The 18,639-nt window shown below is 39.6% G+C and overlaps 1 protein-coding gene across 1 annotated transcript in view; it reads left to right on the forward strand.

Moving 5' to 3' along the window:
* FOXP4 (forkhead box P4) overlaps positions 1–16,707 on the forward strand; it is a 64,073-nt gene extending 47,366 nt beyond the window's left edge. The window contains exons 10-19 of the mRNA XM_075264289.1: positions 118–205; positions 581–664; positions 753–954; positions 1,551–1,628; positions 1,856–1,932; positions 5,367–5,468; positions 10,031–10,152; positions 11,747–11,813; positions 14,486–14,640; positions 14,775–16,707. Coding sequence (XP_075120390.1) covers positions 118–205; positions 581–664; positions 753–954; positions 1,551–1,628; positions 1,856–1,932; positions 5,367–5,468; positions 10,031–10,152; positions 11,747–11,813; positions 14,486–14,640; positions 14,775–14,910 — 1,111 coding nt within the window. The 3' untranslated portion in view covers positions 14,911–16,707. The remainder of the gene's footprint in view (positions 1–117; positions 206–580; positions 665–752; positions 955–1,550; positions 1,629–1,855; positions 1,933–5,366; positions 5,469–10,030; positions 10,153–11,746; positions 11,814–14,485; positions 14,641–14,774) is intronic.
* The last annotated feature ends 1,932 nt before the right edge of the window (positions 16,708–18,639 follow it).

Below are 18,639 nucleotides of genomic sequence, written 5' to 3' on the forward strand. Positions count from 1 at the left end.
TGTTAGTATTGAATGGATTACATTTAGGTCTGTGGATCTCAACTTTGCCGAGCAATGGTTCTATTTCGTATTGCTTGATACAGTATTATAATCCTATACCTTTTATGTTCTTTAAAGGCATTTAAACACAGAACATGCGCTGGATGATCGTAGCACAGCGCAGTGCCGGGTACAGATGCAGGTAGTTCAGCAGCTGGAAATACAGGTAAATGGCAGTAAAATCCATTCTCCATTAATTTCATGTGTTTAGAAATGTTTTAAAGGGGTTATAACATAATCTCCAGTGATCAGAAGAATAGTGCCTGCCACTTTCCCTGAAGCTTTATAGGGTAAAAGGGCTGTGCTGTGTTCTATGCATGTGTAGCCCCTGGTTCATTCAATATTTTGGATGAACTTCCAGTATGGAGCTCTTCACATAGAGCAGTCAGGGAAACTTCTGATCTATGGGAGTCCAAGCAGTCAAGCGACCACACCTTTATTCCTTATCCTGTGACTTAGTGCAAAAATTCCTTTTAATAATCACAATCCCTGAGTTGCTTATTGATAAAAGATTCACGATGGTACATTGTTTTTATGTTAGTTGGCAAAAGAGAGTGAGCGGTTACAAGCAATGATGACACATCTGCACATGAGGCCAACAGAACCAAAACCCTTCAGCCAACCAGTAAGTCTGAACCACTATCCCTGTTCCCTCTTCTTCTAGCCAGGTGCTCATGTCCTTGCACATCTCATTCATTTGTTTTTTTTTCCAGCTTAATTTGGTCTCCAGTGCATCCCATACCAAAATGTCTCCAGACAACTACCCAGATGGCTTACCTCAACCTCCAACCTCTGCAACAGCCCCAATCACTCCAATGAGAGCAGGTACATCTGTGATCAGCTCATCAAGTCTGCCTAGCATGGGTCCTGTACGGAGAAGGATAGTGGATAAGTTCTGCACTCCAATATCTTCAGGTGAATGCTGCTTTGTGCAAATCCTTACTCCTGCACAATTTTGCATTACATTTTTTTTCTATGCTTGCTCTAACTTGTGTATTGTCTGCCATTTTTAACAATTTTTCCAGCATTAAGTAGGCCTCTGTATGTCTCTCTGGTAGTTGCTATATGAAACTTCTGTTTTCTTAGATATGCAAACACATAGACTCCTACGTTAATAGTACACTATCTTACAAATCTGCGTAATAAAAGGTGAAGTTTTCACAATAGTACTTAAAGCACACTTCTAACCAAAAGCCAAGATTTCAGTTTATACTGAGGTTAACCCTAATTTCCCACTCTTTGACATAAATCTCCGGAGCTGGGTATGCAGGGTATTTGCATGTAAAGGCTGCTTTATTTGTCTTTAAGCCTCCCTGTTACATGGAGAGAAATGATAGTCACCAGTGATTTTTTTTTTTCCTTGACTTAAATAGTGACTCTGCAGGAATAAATAGTTAGAAATAGACAATTATTACCCTTTTATTCATAAAGCTCCACATTGTTAAACAGAGTCATTATTTCGATAGTCAGAAAATAAATTCACTGGGACTAGCTTGTTCCATCCATGTCAGTTCTGCAGGCACAGAAACAGCTGTACAGTGTGAGGACCCCAGCATACATCTCCACCTTCCACAGCATCCTGGACCCCGGTGAGTGTGGCTTGGGTGTGGGATATTAAGCTTAACTACAGTCAAACTGGAATTTTATGGATGAATGGAGGTGTGCTTAAAATGTTCCTTAAAAGAAAAAGAACAAAATGATGCACAGTAAACACAATGGCTACACATTCCCCACTGTTACTATTCCGTATAAATGGATTGTGAGTATATGCAGTTACATAAGTGCTAATGCAGCCTTTTTGTCTTTTGATTTTTAGAGCTTGCTCAGAATCATGAGTTTTATAAAAATGCTGAGGTTCGCCCACCATTCACATATGCCTCTCTTATCCGGCAGGTAAGAGCATGGAAAGCGCAACGAAGCTAAAAGTGAATGTATTTGAAGCAATACTGTCACTTGGAAAATTTAGTCAGATCCATAGGTAGCATGTTACAGTGCAAGTTAGAAAGAATTTTGTGAGAAACAATTCACTGTTTTCTTAGTTCCGACACTTAAAGTAAGTTTGGTTTAACTTTTCGCTCTTGTGTTGGGGGTGTTTAGTGAACATCCTTCTAATATATATTTTACTTTCAGTTGAAAACAGACTCTAAAGTTGTCACTACCAATGCTCTAACCAAGTAGTGCCAAAGAGAGTCTGTCCTGTACACCTGTACTCAAGTGTGTATTGCCAGTCGGTATATTTGTGGCAATTGCCAATGCCAGAGTCACTTTATGTGGTTGTATCTATACCAGTGAGAATAGTGTTTCTGTTATCATATGAAAGCTGAGAGATCCATCCACAATAAAGCTCAGATTCCTGACTGAGCTCTGTGCTTTTAACTAAGAGAAGAAACCATAGCATGCACGCCTGATCAACGCAAATTATCAGTTGTTTTTTTAGTTTGTTTTTGGACAATCCATATTGTGTAAAGAATATGCTGTGTAACGTTTCATGAGATGTAAGCAATGCCGGCATCCATAATGTGATGATGTGGACGGCGGAGTCTAAGATCGGTCCACAGCAGTCTCCATTCTGGGCCGATATTAGACTCCGCCTCCTCGCAGACGAGCCTCCAGCAGAACCAGCGTTGATTGGCTGAATGCTGTACTCTGTATGGCATTTGGCCAATCAACACTGGTCAATGCATTCCTATGGGAAAAAGTCAGCTCGCGCATATCGCAAGCTGACAGGGATCCCGACCAGATAGAGTTCCAAAGAGCTGTTTGAGTGACATTCCCACCTAAATAAAGGTAATCCTTAGCTAACCCTGCCTGTACATCTATCCCTGTCTCACAGTCACATAGTTCACAGTCTCATATGAACCGGATATTAAATCCAGTGTTCGTATAAATTGGAGGTCACCTGAATTAGCCAGCCAATTACTTTTTCCGATTTTTTTTTCAATGCCTCCATTGTCATAGTTCCTGTCCCACCTCCCCTGCGCAGTTATTGGTGCAAAAAAAGTGCCAGGGAAGGTGGGAGGGGATACGAATTTTTAGTGAGTTTGCCACCTGGTGTTCAACTCGAATCGAACATCTCGAACAGCCTGATATCTGATTGAACATGTACTCGATCGAACGCTGTTCGCTCATCTATAATTATAAATGGACTGAAACGTTGCATATTAATCTGGATACTGTCTTTTTGAGTTATCTATCACACGGTGAGTGATGGCAATGCTTTCATCCTATAGAATATTACATGATATTTTCGTTACACAATATATGTGAATTGTCAAAAAAAACTGACTGAGTTGCATTACGAAGTATGTGTGCTGTGGTTTCTTCTCATGGTTGCTTTGGGTTGGAGAACTCTAGTAAACTAGCACCACATCTTCAGAGAGTGATCTTTTACTTCTGTGTTTTTAGCTACTGATATTCCTGAGCCATACAGCCATATGAAGCAACCATTCCCTGTGTTGTGCCAGTTATACATATTAGTAATATAGATTTTTACAGATTTTCTTCCCTTGCAATTAGAGGGCTGCTAGGGAGATAGAGTCAGTTTCCTATTAAAAAAAAAGTAATATAGGTTAATAAAGTATTTTACAAATATGTATAGTTTAGATCAGGGGTGGGCAATTAATTTTCCCATGGGGCCACATAAGTAATTGAAACTATACTAGAGGGCCGCGCCACGGTAAATTTAGCTCCACCCACTTCTATGTTGACTCCGCCCATTCCCAATCATCTTTCCATGTGCACCCACACAGTATAATCCTCCTACAGTCATCCATACATTATTTGCCCCCAAATTATAATGTCCCCTTCCAACTGCCCCACAGTATTAGGTCCCTCTCCTGGTGCCCCAGTTTATACTGGAGGAAACTAGAGGGGGCATGAAACTGGAGCAGCTGGAGGGGGACATTAAACAGTGGGGGTAGTTGGAGGGGGGCAATAAATTAATGACAGCTGGAGTGGGACATGAAACTGGGGCAACTAGAGGGGGACATTAAAATCGGGCAGCTGGAAGCAGACATTAAACCGTAGGTTTCGCTGGAGGGTGACATTAAACTGGGGGCAACTAGAGGCAGACAGGTCCCCCTATAGCTACCTCCACGGTTTAATGCCCCCTCCAGTTGTCCCCAGTTTAAGTGTCCCCTTCATCTACACCCAGTTTCATGTCCCCCCTTCCATTTCTCCCTTTGTTTCATATCCCCCTTCATCTGACCCTTTCATGTCCCCCTCCATCTGCCCACAGTTTCATGTCCCCCCCCCCTCCATCTGCCATCTCTGCCCTAGTATAACATTCCCCTTCCATCTCTGCCCCTAGGTTACTGAGACACAGACACACACAGACAGACACATATAGACACACAGCGTTTTCAACGAAATGGAAACACGGCGCTCTCAGGTCACAACAGGATTTTATTCAATAAGACAATGATGCACAACGCTAAAAAATCGCCGCGTTTCGGGCACACCTGCCCTTTTTCAAGTGCGTAACTTCACACAAAGCTCGGTCAGTCTGGAAGATGTATACAAATTGTATGCCCCATATACATACGCGGCGATTTTTTAGCGTTGTGCATCATTGTCTTATTGAATAAAATCCTGTTGTGACCTGAGAGCGCCGTCTTTCCATTTCATTGAAAACGCTATCTTCCCCGGCCTTGGCCGGTGTCCATCAGACGTGCTGCCTCCTCCACCTGACGGTAAACCCCAAACGTAGTTGTGAGCGATTGTCACAACCTCATCAGGTGAGAGGCCATTTGGTCCTTTTAAATCTTCTGGTTATTTCCACCAAAATTTATCAGACATTCTACACTATATAGTGTGCTCGGTGTCTCTTTTGTTTTTTACATATAGACACACACTCCACCCTGCATCTCACATACCCCTCCCCTCTCAGTACCTTATGACAAACACCACGTGTCTCCATCTTCTTGCACTGTCCTGCCGGCACTAAGACACGCCTCCCTAGTCAAGCTATGCGGGCCGGTCTGAATCAGTCAGAGGGCCGGATATGGCCCGGGGGCCGTGCTTTACCCAAGTCTGGTTTAGATCCTTGCTTATTCTGGGTTTGAGTGTACTCTGGGTACGTCTGATCAGTGATTTGAAAGACTTCCCTGAATGAGTAGGACTGTTCAAATAAATCCCAGAATTGGCAGATATAGATCAAAATATGACAAGTGATGCAGAATCTCTTCATATAGATCATTTCCCATTTATAAATTTGCTTGGATCTTCCTGTTATATAACATGTCCGCTAGTTGGGCTTCATTTTCTCTGTGACAGGTTATCTTTAAGCATACTCAAAATGCTTACCCCAACCATTTACATTTTAACAGGCAATACTAGATACACCTGACAGGCAGCTGACTTTGAACGAGATCTACAATTGGTTCACTCGCATGTTTGCATATTTCAGACGAAACACAGCCACGTGGAAGGTAAGGTCTAGATTGTATGGGGGAGAGGAATTTTTAAAATCAACTTTGCTGGAATATTTGTTGCTGTAATTTGTACCAAATGTCACAGTATGTACAATATAAGTCTAAAACTTCTATCCGAAGATATTTTCTGTTTTTTTTGTGACTTTTTAAAAAGTTGCATCTGGTGTACCGACAGCTTTACAAACTACCACTTTCCTACCCACATTTTAAGGTGAAATGATTGGTGTAAAAATACAAAATGTTGAAAAATGTTTGCACAAATAAGTAGAAAAAGTTGCACACCTTTTCTGCACAACTATTTATACAGCAGAATTCGGAAGTGCAGGGATTGATAAATTCCTAACTGTGCGTTTTACATAAAGTTTGTTTATGATACAGCCCAACTTTATATAGCTTTGTATATAAAACACAATACTTTACTGCCTTTGCAAGTCTATGAAATCCTTTATTTGTGGTATGTTGTATTTGTAGATGCAGTTCCTGAAAAGCAGTGGCATTATATTAAAGCATTCTTTTTGGCTACACAAAATTGCCAAACGTGCAGGCAGTTAGTTATATTACATGTATTTTTCGTTTACAATGAGAGGGTCTCCTAACACATTATTAAAGCCAGCAGATAGACAGATCTGGATATCACAGTATGGCTACAACTTCAATAGTTTTTATGGTAAAAGAGGTTGTATCAACCTCTGCAATTATACTTGACTCATAGGTGACCAGAAATCTAAAGAACCTTTTACTCTAGGTTCACACTGGCAGCAGTTGGTCGTGATTCTAATCCATCAGAGGAACAGAACAGCACACAGCTGGTCCACTAAAATACCCTGTTTCTTCAAAAATATGCCCTACTCTGAAAATAAGCCCTAGCTTGATTTTGCACGTTTTTGGAGTAGCGCCTCTAGCACTAGGTTATGTCAAATGACGTCACTCGCATAAAAGAGATGGAGAATGGACATTCTATAGCTACCAACCGTCCTAGACAAGTGCTCTGCTACCTACTGCCATGACATGGCAAAATCCGCTCACCGACACTATAGTCCCATCTCCTTCCTCCTGAGACCACCTTCCGAGTTTTGCCTCCTCATGGCCATTACTATGCTGTGGGCTTTTCTACCAACGTAACCAGACATCATGCCCACAGATGCAACCACTCCACTACAGCAGCTCCCCCATAGCATAAAGGAGAGGAGATAGAGGGCACAGTGCAACTACCACACAAAGTGTTGAGAGAGAGTTCCAGTAAGTTAAAGACCCACTGACGCTGCACCATCAATTGTGAATGTAAGTTAGTGTTAGGGTTACTAACCGGAACCATTTTACAAGATTCATCCAAAGCGAATCATTAAAAAAATCAGATTTGCTCTGGTGTATGAAAAATAAGATCTACACCAAAAATAATCACTAGCCATTTTTTTTGAAGAAAAAGTAATATAAGGCCCTACCTTATTTTTGGAGAAAAACGGTAGCCTGTTGGACCTAATTGACTATCATGGGGTATGTCATGTACCCTTTGTTTTTAAACTGAAAGCGGGAGATGAAAAAGTCATGTGCAGTCGCAGCCAGACACCTGCTCCTAACGCCTTTGATCGGAAAATCACTGTTGCCGGATATTTAACCTTTTACATGTCACGGTCAATAGTAACAGGGCCATTTAAATTGTTTTGTAGTGAGTGGGCTCCCTCCTTTAGGAATGGTCACCCCGTGAACGTTATTGCTGGGTGCCTATGCCTTTACATGGCAATTGGGCCTAAGTAATAAAAATATTTTTAAAAGAATTAAACCTAAACCATATACAGGGTGTGGCCAAATCCCTGTTGTTTTCCTCGCATGGTTAACAGTGTAATGAAAATGGTGCCAGATTTGCTTCTTTTTTTTTGTTAATCTGAAAAATGTTATAAAAAGCAATCAAAAAGTTATATTCCCCCAAATTACATCTATAAAAAGGTCAGGTCTCGCCCAATATGACCTCACCCAATTCCATTAACAAAGAAATAATTAATTTTTAGGTCTTGGAAAACGGGAATGAAAGAAAAAAGTTTCCTACAAAGGTAGTTTAATTTAAAAAAATAAAAAAATACTAATTTCATATCCATGTAATTAAGCCTGGGGAGAAAGGCGCAGAATTTTTAGGCTAAACGGCAAAATCGCTCTTATTTTCTATTAAAATGTATATTTTTATATTTCACTTTCTGATTTCAATAAATGAAAAAAATGGCAGCACATTCTTGTTAAGAAGTCAAGCACTACAAAGGTCCCATTCACTTCTGTCATCCCTAGTTATGGCCGTATACATGGGCCTTAAAGCAGATTTCATTACTTATCATGTACATTAGTAGTTTAGGAATTGTAAGCAGCGAGTGGTGTATTTGTGTATCCTTATAAAGAAAACCCATTTACCACCACTATCAGTCCGTGTCCAGCCACAAATGAATTTCTGTCAGCTATAGCAGGTGCTTTATAAGTCATACATGTAAAATGAAGGTTTCAGTGTTGATTTTATTTACAACACATTTCATTTAGATTTCTTCTACTGCCCTTATCTCTGTTGTGTATTCATTTCCCTTCCTTCTCTTCCCTTCTGATTCTCATTCTTCCTATAGCCCACTCCCTCCCGTCTGTCTGAGCTCTGGTTGCCTGACCCCTTTCTGACCTCTCAAATTGCTGTTAATGTTTTAGCCTAACGAATTAGTCTCTCATCTCCAGCCAGGGCTTAGAATGAGAGAAGGGGCGCTGCTTTGAAATTGGGGTCATATCATTCGAGTGTGGGAGTGTCAGGAAAGGGTGGTGATATGCACGTGTTGCCATCTTTGCCCTGCCATTAACTCCTTGGTAATCAGAAATGGCAGCTTATGAGACTCTTTCAATTGTACTCTGTTGATTAGAGGCAAATTAGTTTGCGTAAAAAGAAAGTGGAATATTTCATATCAGTTGCTTGCTTCATTTGTCTCTAAGACGTGATGCACACTTTCTCAGATTAACCCACGCCTGCCAAGTTGGACAGTGAAGACATTAACCCATTTATGCCGGAGGTTGTATTTTTTTGAGATCCAATAATGGAACTCTTGGCATAAACGGGTTAAGCTTGGGGAGAATGGCGTAATATCTTTTAGCTAAATATTGCAATGGAAAAATTACTGTTATTTTTTTTGTTAAAATGTATATTTCTACATATTTCACTTTCTGATTTCAATAAATGAAACAATTGGCAGCACATTCCTGCTAAGAAGTCAAAAGTGTACAAAGCACTACGAAGGTCCCATGCACTGTTGTATTTTTAGATGGCACACAGTACATTTTTGCAAAGATAGTGTTAATTGGTTTTCTTTGAAATGTTTCAGTGTTTTTGTTTGGTTTAGGCCAGAGACTAGTTAAAGTATTTCACCAACTCAGAACTGCACATTTGCTTATGTATAGAAATAAAAGCAAATGAAAACGGCGATAATAAAGGAAATGAAGCGACTTTTTTTTTTACATGCATTTACTATCCTGTCACATTCTAATGACCCACCCATTTACCAGCGTACCCTAATTGTGACTTGAGAAAAGCAGATCTGTTTCATTGTATCTGGCAGTGTATGATGATTCAGGGCTATTGGAAACAAGTGACTGGTTGAGGTGTGGATGGTGCATCTGCCTCTTGATCCAGAACCTATACTTTATGTAGTCTACCATAGGGTACAATGCCTCATACTATTGCAACAGTCCAATTCTGAGCTACGAGATGCCATCTCCTAAAATTGTTATTGCCTTCTCTCCCAAGCTCAACCAAAAGGCTTTATGGAAAAGAATCATTACACTTTTCCCATACACCAAATGGTATTTAGAATCAAAACTAGAGGGAAGATTTGGGTGGACTCTATATAGGAAATGGTCGTAGGAACTGGGCCAGTTTTATTTAATTATTTTTTTTTATATTTCACATGCTATTAGTTTTGAACATTATAAAATACAGTGAACACATCCAAAATTACATTTGCCATACAAAAACATGGTCATTATTCAGCAGTTCTAACACCTATGTAGGATTGTCAGAGAGCCGCGTAGCCTGGGCCATATCAGCGGCCAGACCCAACCAGGCATCACATGGAGGACATTGCCAGGATTAGGTTTAAAACATATAATCTTTGTCCCAACATGGAATCTCTGAGAAGTGACAGCAATGAGAATATCACAAGTAACATATAAATCAAACAGGGACACAAAGTGCGCTCAATACAGCTGCCTGGTGGAACTTGTTGGACATATCTGTTTTGTCAACTATACTGATTATGTCACGTTTACTCATAATATAACAAATATAATGCAGTACCATACAATACATGAGAGCATGCCTAAACATCAGTATTGAACATATGTGCAGGGCTCAACTACTGGCAGCCTTGCTACATTTCTCTATATAGTGGACAGGGACATCAAGTAACTACCAAAAGAAGCCCCATATCTAAAAACTGTAGCATCCTATTGTTCATGCTGAATGTACATTGTATATTAAATGAAAATACAAATAAAAAAGTTAAAACAAGAAAGATAAATAACTGTCCTTGTTGACTGCTCTGCAGAATGCGGTTCGACACAATCTGAGCTTGCATAAGTGCTTTGTGCGTGTGGAAAACGTGAAGGGTGCCGTGTGGACAGTAGATGAGCTGGAATACCAAAAGAGGAGACCACCAAAGATGACAGGGTAAGTTATTGAAAAATAAAACTAGTTGGTTAATGAATGTTACTAACAGACTAGAGCAAAAGAGTGTGACCTGTGGGTTAATGAAGTTATGTGATATTATTTTCAACCCAACTTCTTGGGGCAAAGGCAGTGACCCCTTCATGATTTACATCACAAGCTGTTTGTTAAATAGCAGCCTCATCCCATAGATGTGAACAGACTATAGTTATATCACATGGCCGCTATAATATAGACAGCGTGCAATGTTAGTGAAGGGATCAATGCATTTGCACAAGCCCCATCAAACAGCTGGTTGATGTGGGTTCTAGATTTCAGACCCCACAGGTCATATTTATTAATGACATCCTCAGGATAAGTTATCAATAACCAAACTGGACAACCCTTTTAATATTACATGCCAACTATATATACTGTGACACGATAGAATGGACTACTAGTGACATGGTTTACGGCAAGTTTGCAGAGGCAAGGGCTTCATGTTAACTTTGGTCATGACTCCAGCTGCATGACCAAAGAACATTGGACTCTTTCACTCATGTAACTGGGTGAAAGAGTGGGACCTATGGGATCTTTGCTTTATGCAACTAGAAGTCGCAGTTGCAGCACCCTCGGGTTCGCAATGAAATTCCTATTCACTTAATTTAGCGAAGGAGGGAATGTGCTGCTAAATTCGTTGTGTGGCCCTAGCCTAATTTTAAGCTGCATTGTTTTGTCTTTTAAGTGACCAATTGACATGGCAAAGCAAAGTGTTCCCCACATAGTTATCAGTGCTCTTATAGTTGTAATGTAATAGTTCCTCCACTTCCGTATGTAATAGTTTCCTATTTATATCCCCAAAGAAAATAGTGCCCTGAGAGCTACATATTGATCCCCAGGTAATAAAGTCCAACCCCCTCCCACCACGCAATGCCACCCCACATCACATATAGTAAAGGCCACTCTATTTCTTGAGGGAATTACATACTTACTTTTTTTCCCAGTACAGTGCTGATGTGAAGCCCGGTTGTATGGCAAGGGGGCCTGTGAGGCCTATATGACCTAAGTGTGAAAAGTGAATTATGTGGTGAGGAGTGCAGGGAATCTTCCCTCACTGCACATTATTTTAGAGCATATAGCCATTCAAAGACTGAACAAACTGGGTGATGTTAGGTCACGTCATGTGGGCCTCCTTAAGTCACATCACCTAAGATGAAATTGGTCCTGCATATTGTATAGGTTGGTTTAGGTGTACAGTATCGTTCTTATGTTTGCCTTCTAAGATAGAATTCAGCCAAAGTTTTAAGCTACAACAATCTTCCAAGCATCAGTCTACTAGGCAGTTAAATTATAAATAGTAGGTCATCAAAGTTATGGCTTATACGCCCTAACTAAACTTACTCAATGCATCGCTAAGAATTCACCAAACATTTCCAGCAGATGGCAGCAGTGATACATTTTTTTTCAAAAGTGAACATAGCAGAGTATATCAAAACTTTGTACTGAAGCTCGACTTTCTAGGCTCTATCCAGATAAAAAAAATTTAATATTATTTTGTAAGATTTTACATGTATTCTTTACCTCAAGTAACATATTTTTTACTGCTAAATTTTTGCAGGAGCCCAACCCTTGTTAAGAATATGATTTCAGGCCTTGGCTATGGAGCCTTAAACGCAAGCTACCAGGTAAGATGGAACATTTGTGATGGGGTCACAACTTTGTGATCATATTGACTGTGGCAGTCATCACCACAGTAGTTTATCAAATGACTGGTATCTAATGATGTATTCCACATGTTAAATGGCACGGATTGTGTCACACTGCCAATTACCATGCAGTGCAGGTGCAGCCGTGTCCAACAGCTGATTGCAGGGGGCACCAAGAATATGACTCCCATCTGTCTTAAAGGGAAATAGATAAGCTGTGATATCATCTGTTTGTAGTAGCAGATATTATGATGGGTCACAATGGGTGTTTTCTTATAGAAGCTTAAGGCTATGTTCACACGACAGAAAATGAAGAGGAATTCCTCTTCATTTTTCACTGCGGTCTAGTCACAACAGGATCGCGGCATCCTGCTACTGATTAGGCCCAGATGAATGGACCTAATCAGCAGGGAGTCTTGAGCCGCGGACACCACACCTGAATTAGCCACGGAAAGATTGACCAGGACACTGCTTTTTCAGATTCTGGGTCGAAATCTGCGGCAAATTCCTCCATGTGAACACTGCCTTAGTGAGAGTTCACACGGAGTTACATGCCGCGTGATGTGGCACGTAGACGCCACGTGAGCTTTTGCGGGCCGTGCACGCTCCCATTGATTTCAATGGGAGCGTGGAACGTATACACGCCGCTATTTTGCGGCCGTGATTTTGAAATCAATGGGAATCACAAATTCTGAAAAAATGTGTTTCCAATAAAAACTCGATTAAAAAAAATAGGCCTTTTTTGGTGATATATTCTCTTTCAGCAAAGGCCATCAATATTACGAAATTTTATAATCTCTCCAATTTTAAACTATAACAAAGCCTCTGTCTCTCTTTTGGCAAGACACATTTTGGTGTAGCCTAAAATAAATATATATATATATATATATATATATATATATATATATATATGAAAAATAATATATATATATATATATATATATATATATATATATATATATATATATATAAATATTGCTATTGCTATGGGCACGAAAACTCAGTTATGAAATGCTTAATAAAAGAGCAACACATAGTCATACTTTAGAGTGTTAATGAATGATATATGCCAAACTAAACTTCCTTTCATTCATTCATACAATGATGCAGCTTTCACACCATTAAAAAATAAATAAATAAAAACATCTTATCAGACATAAAGATTCAGAAAATAAAAATACAGACTGCTGCAGATCAGTCGCCCGTTACCACATGCAACCATCAACGTCTTTCAGTCAGACATAGACATTTCTGAAGCTATTGACAATTGGGTGTTACCAGCTTAGGGTTTTGTCTGTACACTGTTCAGTTAGTACTGACGGTGTCAGACTGTGTAGGGACACTGTAACAAAGGGAATACTAGCACCCAACTGGCAATTTATTCATAAACTTCTAAAAGGAGCAATAACAGGGACACAACACAGAATGCTAAAAAAAAAAAAAATTCTCCAGAGTTATCATGAGGAATACTAATACCCTTATTGACAAAAAAAAAAACAACTTAAAAACCTCTCTGCCCCTACCTATGTCATTTCTAGACACTTAGCAGAAGGAAATTTGTATTTTAGTAAAATACACGTGTAAAAAATACACGTGCAAAAATAAGACTCCTATTGACTTCAATGACATTTTTTTACACGTGTAAAAAAACACGTCAAGATAAATATCAAAATACATGTCAAAATACACGTGTAAAATGTTAAATTTTGCCAAAATACAAGCGCGTTTACTCCAGCTGCAACAACTTTGGGCTGATGTGCTGAAGGATATGATATGGAACCTGTATGTCTCCATGCTGAATAGTCTCATCTCGACTTGTATCCAGGCTAGAGGAGGCCTAACACGTCATTAGACTCTCCTTTCATTCGTACATTTTTCCCAATAAAGCCTTTTTTTTGCTCTAATTTTGTAATCTCTAACATATATCAGACATACAAAGTTTCTTTCAATTCCAGCAACTTCTTTTTGCCTCTCTCTCTCTCTCTCTCTCTCTCTCTCTCTCTCTCTCTCTCTCTCGGTGAGAGATCCACTTTAGTTTGCTATTTTTGTTCGCAATGTAATTACACTATAAAACTTAAGTTTGACAGTTGATTAAAGGCTATTACATAGGTTATTAAAAAAACTGTCAATCTGACTATTTCATTGCTATTTATACTTCATACTCTTTTAAAAACTACTTGTATGAACTCTTGTACCAGCACACAGATTGCCTGTGGCTTTGAAATAAAGTGCCATAGGGGAAAATACTTTTTGTAATAGCCTGTAATAATCCACCAAATTCAGTAACAAGTGTAGGTACATTATTGGTGATAACATTCTGTGGGTGCTACATTATGGAATCCTACTTTAGCAGCTGGGGAAAGTGTGAAGCAAAAAAAAAACTCGCCTGTCTTCTGTTGTCTACCAGTGGTGCCCTTTCTGTCTCGTGCTAAGGCCTTGCTGCTGGAAACCTTGAGACACATGTGACCACTGAGACCAATCGGTGGTCACTGGAGAGGGATTGGTGATGCCACTCACATGTCGCTGTTTCCTTGGCCTCACCCACTGAAGCCACTAACTTTATGACCGAGACAAATGCGTTAAATATTTAGTCTTGTAAATAGTGTGTTATTCTCCTTCCTTTACACTTATGTGTCTTTGTTCCAACCCAGGCTGCACTTGCAGAAAGTAGTTTCCCTCTACTCAACAGCCCGCCGCTGCACAACAGTTCGGGCAGTGGAATTCATGGTGGACATGATGATGTCACCAGCACTGGGGAACCTGGGAACAGTAATGGGAGCAGCCCTCGCCTTTCTCCTCAATACAGGTAACAATTGTGAAAAATTCTTGCTTACCTTCTGTTCAGGTTTAAGTATTTTCCATTATGTTATTTTAGGAATTTGTACGAATTGTGTACCACAATTTTAAGTTTCTCAAATTCTTATTTTTTTGGAATTGCAGTCAGTCTGTTCATGTCAAAGAAGAGCCGGCTGAAGAGGACGTCAGGCCTGCTTCTATCTCAGTACCTAACCAGAGCACAGTGCTGCCCGAAGACCATGACTTGGAATCAGAGACGGCTATGGAAGACTTGTCCTAATAGACAAGCCTAAGTAGGGCCCAAGTGTTACCTCCCTTGTCCCAAAGTTCAGCACTTCCATCAGAGACCAAGATGACCCCTTTTTCCCCAAACTTCAGTTAAAACTGAATGAGACTTGAACATGACTATTTGCAACCCCTTGGGTCTTCCTCAGTCAGACAGCAGCACTTCAGTGATTTATGGACAAAAGAGGGATGTCCCACAATCTATTTATCACCAAACAGATATGGAATAGGCACTGACGCTATATGGCAAGACATTACCAGCAAAGGGGCACTCCTGTTTTCTTACCCCTTTTGCACATTATGGACATATGGACTCCTTTTTTATGATGACTCAGAGGAGCATATCTGGACTTCTCTCTCCGTCCTACTAAGCATGCAGGACTGGGTGTCCCTTATCAAATTATCTTTTCTAGCTCTTATGTCTGGTCACTTCTGAAGGTACCAAAACCCAGACTTTATTTATTTTCTTTGCTTGTTTTGGAACAATGTTACTGCTGGCATTCCTCACTCAAACTTGTGAGTACATGGTACGTACACTAACAGATGAGTCTAGACACATCCAAAATACTAACATAGTGAATACAAAATTCATTCTTCACTTGTAGACAAATGCAGGTGTGGAGGACTTTCAAGAGCAGTGTTGCTTGTGCCTTGGAGGGAATTTGTGCACCATATAGGACAAATGCTGCTTCGTCTGTCTACAACAAAAAGAAAAAAACCATGAACACCTGGATTACCATCTCTTTAAAAACTTTCCAAATATTTTTTATACTAGTTAGATATATTGCTCCAGGAATGGTGCAAATAAAAATTGCAAAAGTGACTACACACTTCTGCTGAAAGTCAGCTGTTAATGCCCATTTACAATAGAACCTATGATCTCCTTTCATAAGCTGCAGACATGACACTTAAAGGGAATGTGTCATCAGAAAATGACCTACTGTTTAAATCACATTCTTATGTTAAACATATTTTTAAAGCATTATTGGTGTTTTTTTCATTTCCATGTCATTATCTATACATTTATATTTTTCTTATACTAAAATCAAGTAGTTTCACTGTGGCCACTGAGTCTAACAGTAACCATACTCTTCCTGTTCTGTAAAGATCACTTTTCAGCAGTCATCTCCTTATTATCATAGACACCACTAATGAAATGTAACACATATATACAAGAACACAACATTCACAATGATCATTGCTGACCTGTACAATGACCTCTGCACAAATCACAGAATGTTACTAAAAAAACCTCCTGTAGAACTAAATGAACATGTTCTATCCATTATTCCAATAGTCTTTGTGCCTGCCATAAAGCATATCACTACCGCTGTTAAAAGCACTTCACGCAGGATGGCCACCTTGTAGAGAAAATAGAACTACTAAAAAAAACAAAACTAAAATGATTAAATAAAATTAAATTAGGAAAATGTGTCAGTTTCTGATTTGAACTAGAAAATCTATAGGTGATACATTCCCTTTAAAGGCTTATATAGCTGTCTGTAACAGTCACAGGGTTGTACATCGCTAGATACGTTTGAATAAAAATAGCTTTTATTGTTGGCTAGCTAGAAAAATGACATCTCTGAGAAATGTGACACAGAGGTATCTAGTTTCCTACATTGTGCAGTGGTTAACACAGTACATTCTTCCTTGCTGAATATAATTATAATGTTCCAACACATTTAGGAATATCAGACTTCCAAAAATACAGCTACATACTAAGAATGTTGGTTTGGGTTTTTTTTATGATGGGCACAAGCCAATTCTGCCATTCATATCATTCCTTTCTGACGCCCCTCACAAACATTTACATAAAAAGCTACTGTTCTTATACATTTTCTATTATTCATGACTTACATGGTCTGTTGAAATGTTGATGTTTCATGGTTTAATGTGCATATGGTCTCCCATAGCTCCTGCACAAGTGAAGGATTAGTAGGACCCTTCTTCCTCCTATGCCTCCCTGACCAAAGATACCTCTTCATGCCAAATAAACCAAAACCACCTCTTACTTTGGCTTTATGGTCCTGGTACAAGTATGGAGGTTACCCCAAGCCAAAGGTTCTTATGTCTCAGCAACACTTAGCAAGACAGACTAAATCGTGCCCCCCAATCCCATCCATGCTGGAGCCTAATCTCACCTCATTCTTTAGATCATTGGTCTACATAAGTACATTGTGAGGCATGGTGTCGCATACGTTGCTTCCATCCTCCACTTATTTGATTGTGTTAACATTTGTTGATTGTGTATGTTTGTAGACTGCAAGACTAGAGAAAGTATTAATTTTAATCATATAGAAGTCATATCATAAATTGAATGTGTGTTGCACACTGATAATTTTGTGCCCAGATACACTATGTGTGCAAGTTGTTGGTGAACGTGTGTGTATTTTATGTTTCTATTTTTTACATTTACAAGGTATACATGATCATTGTTTAAAATGTTACTGGCAATGTTTGTGTACAGCCATGGTTGAGAAGATGTACACACTGCAGTCCATGTCATTTGTCCTTTCCCATGGAAATGCCCATATGTTGCCATTATGCTGCTGGTTGATGGGAAAAGGAGAGAAAAGGCAGGAATTGTTACCTCATCAGTGCAGGGGTCTCTGTATAAAGGATCCAACACTGTACCAACATCACGTGTGTGCCTGGTACAGAATCCTCGTGTACAGTAGGTTCTAGGTGCATGAAATAAATATGTATGGACATTGGCATATAAAATGCAATAAATATAATTGTCACACAACTGTTACTTGTGTAAGCAAAGAAGTGTGTCCATGTCCTATATGAACATGATTAAGGATTTCTGCCACTTTCACAGTATTAAAGGGAGTCTATTAAACCAGGAACACAGATCAGGCTCATCTGAGTGTAATATTTTTTTTCCTATGAAAATTCATGCCTCCATTGCCAAGATATTTATTTCACAATATGAAAATGAGCAGTCAGGAGCACCGAGGACAACTCCATTGCTTCACATTGCTCTAATACGCCCTCGTTCCATTGAGTGACCGGGTCAAGGAGCTATGCTGAAATCTTGCCTGGCCTGGTGTTCCATGAACTCAAGTCATCGTATTACAGCAGTGTAGCCCGAGCACACCCTCAGTGGTCCAGCCTGCTCATTTGCATATTGTGAAATAAATTAATATCTCAGCAAAGGAGGCACCAATTTTCATGGCGGAAAAAGGTGTTATATTCAGGCGAATCTGATCTATCTAACTATGGTATTGCTTTAATATTCTCAACAATGATGACATGCGTTACTCAGTTGCTTATAATATCTCAAATATTGTTCTTGGTTGGATTTGAATCCAGCACTGCAAGGCAACAGTGCTGACCAGTGAAACAGTGTAAACCACTAGACCTACATGCACATTATTCAGGACTTTTATTGAACACTTGAGGTTGGGATATTATATGTTAAAGGGGTTGGTCAGATATTCAACTTTCAACACCTTTCACTTTAGAGCACCTTTTGTTATGCTAGTCACTTTTGTAGATTTGGGGAAAAATAACCTTGAAGTCTTATGAGGCAGTTGGTGCATAGGGTGCAGGCCTTCAGCACCCTTTACTGTATATACTACCCCTTGCATGGGAACTGATCCTCTAAATATGATCACACCACTCATCTAAGCAGTAAGAGCAGTGCTCTCTGAACTGATGTCCCCCCCCCCCCACCTAATTTGCAAAAGTCTTCAAAGTTGCTTCTTTTCCACAT

The sequence above is a fragment of the Leptodactylus fuscus genome, chromosome 2, assembly GCF_031893055.1.
Source record: "Leptodactylus fuscus isolate aLepFus1 chromosome 2, aLepFus1.hap2, whole genome shotgun sequence".
Lineage (NCBI taxonomy): Eukaryota > Metazoa > Chordata > Amphibia > Anura > Leptodactylidae > Leptodactylus > Leptodactylus fuscus.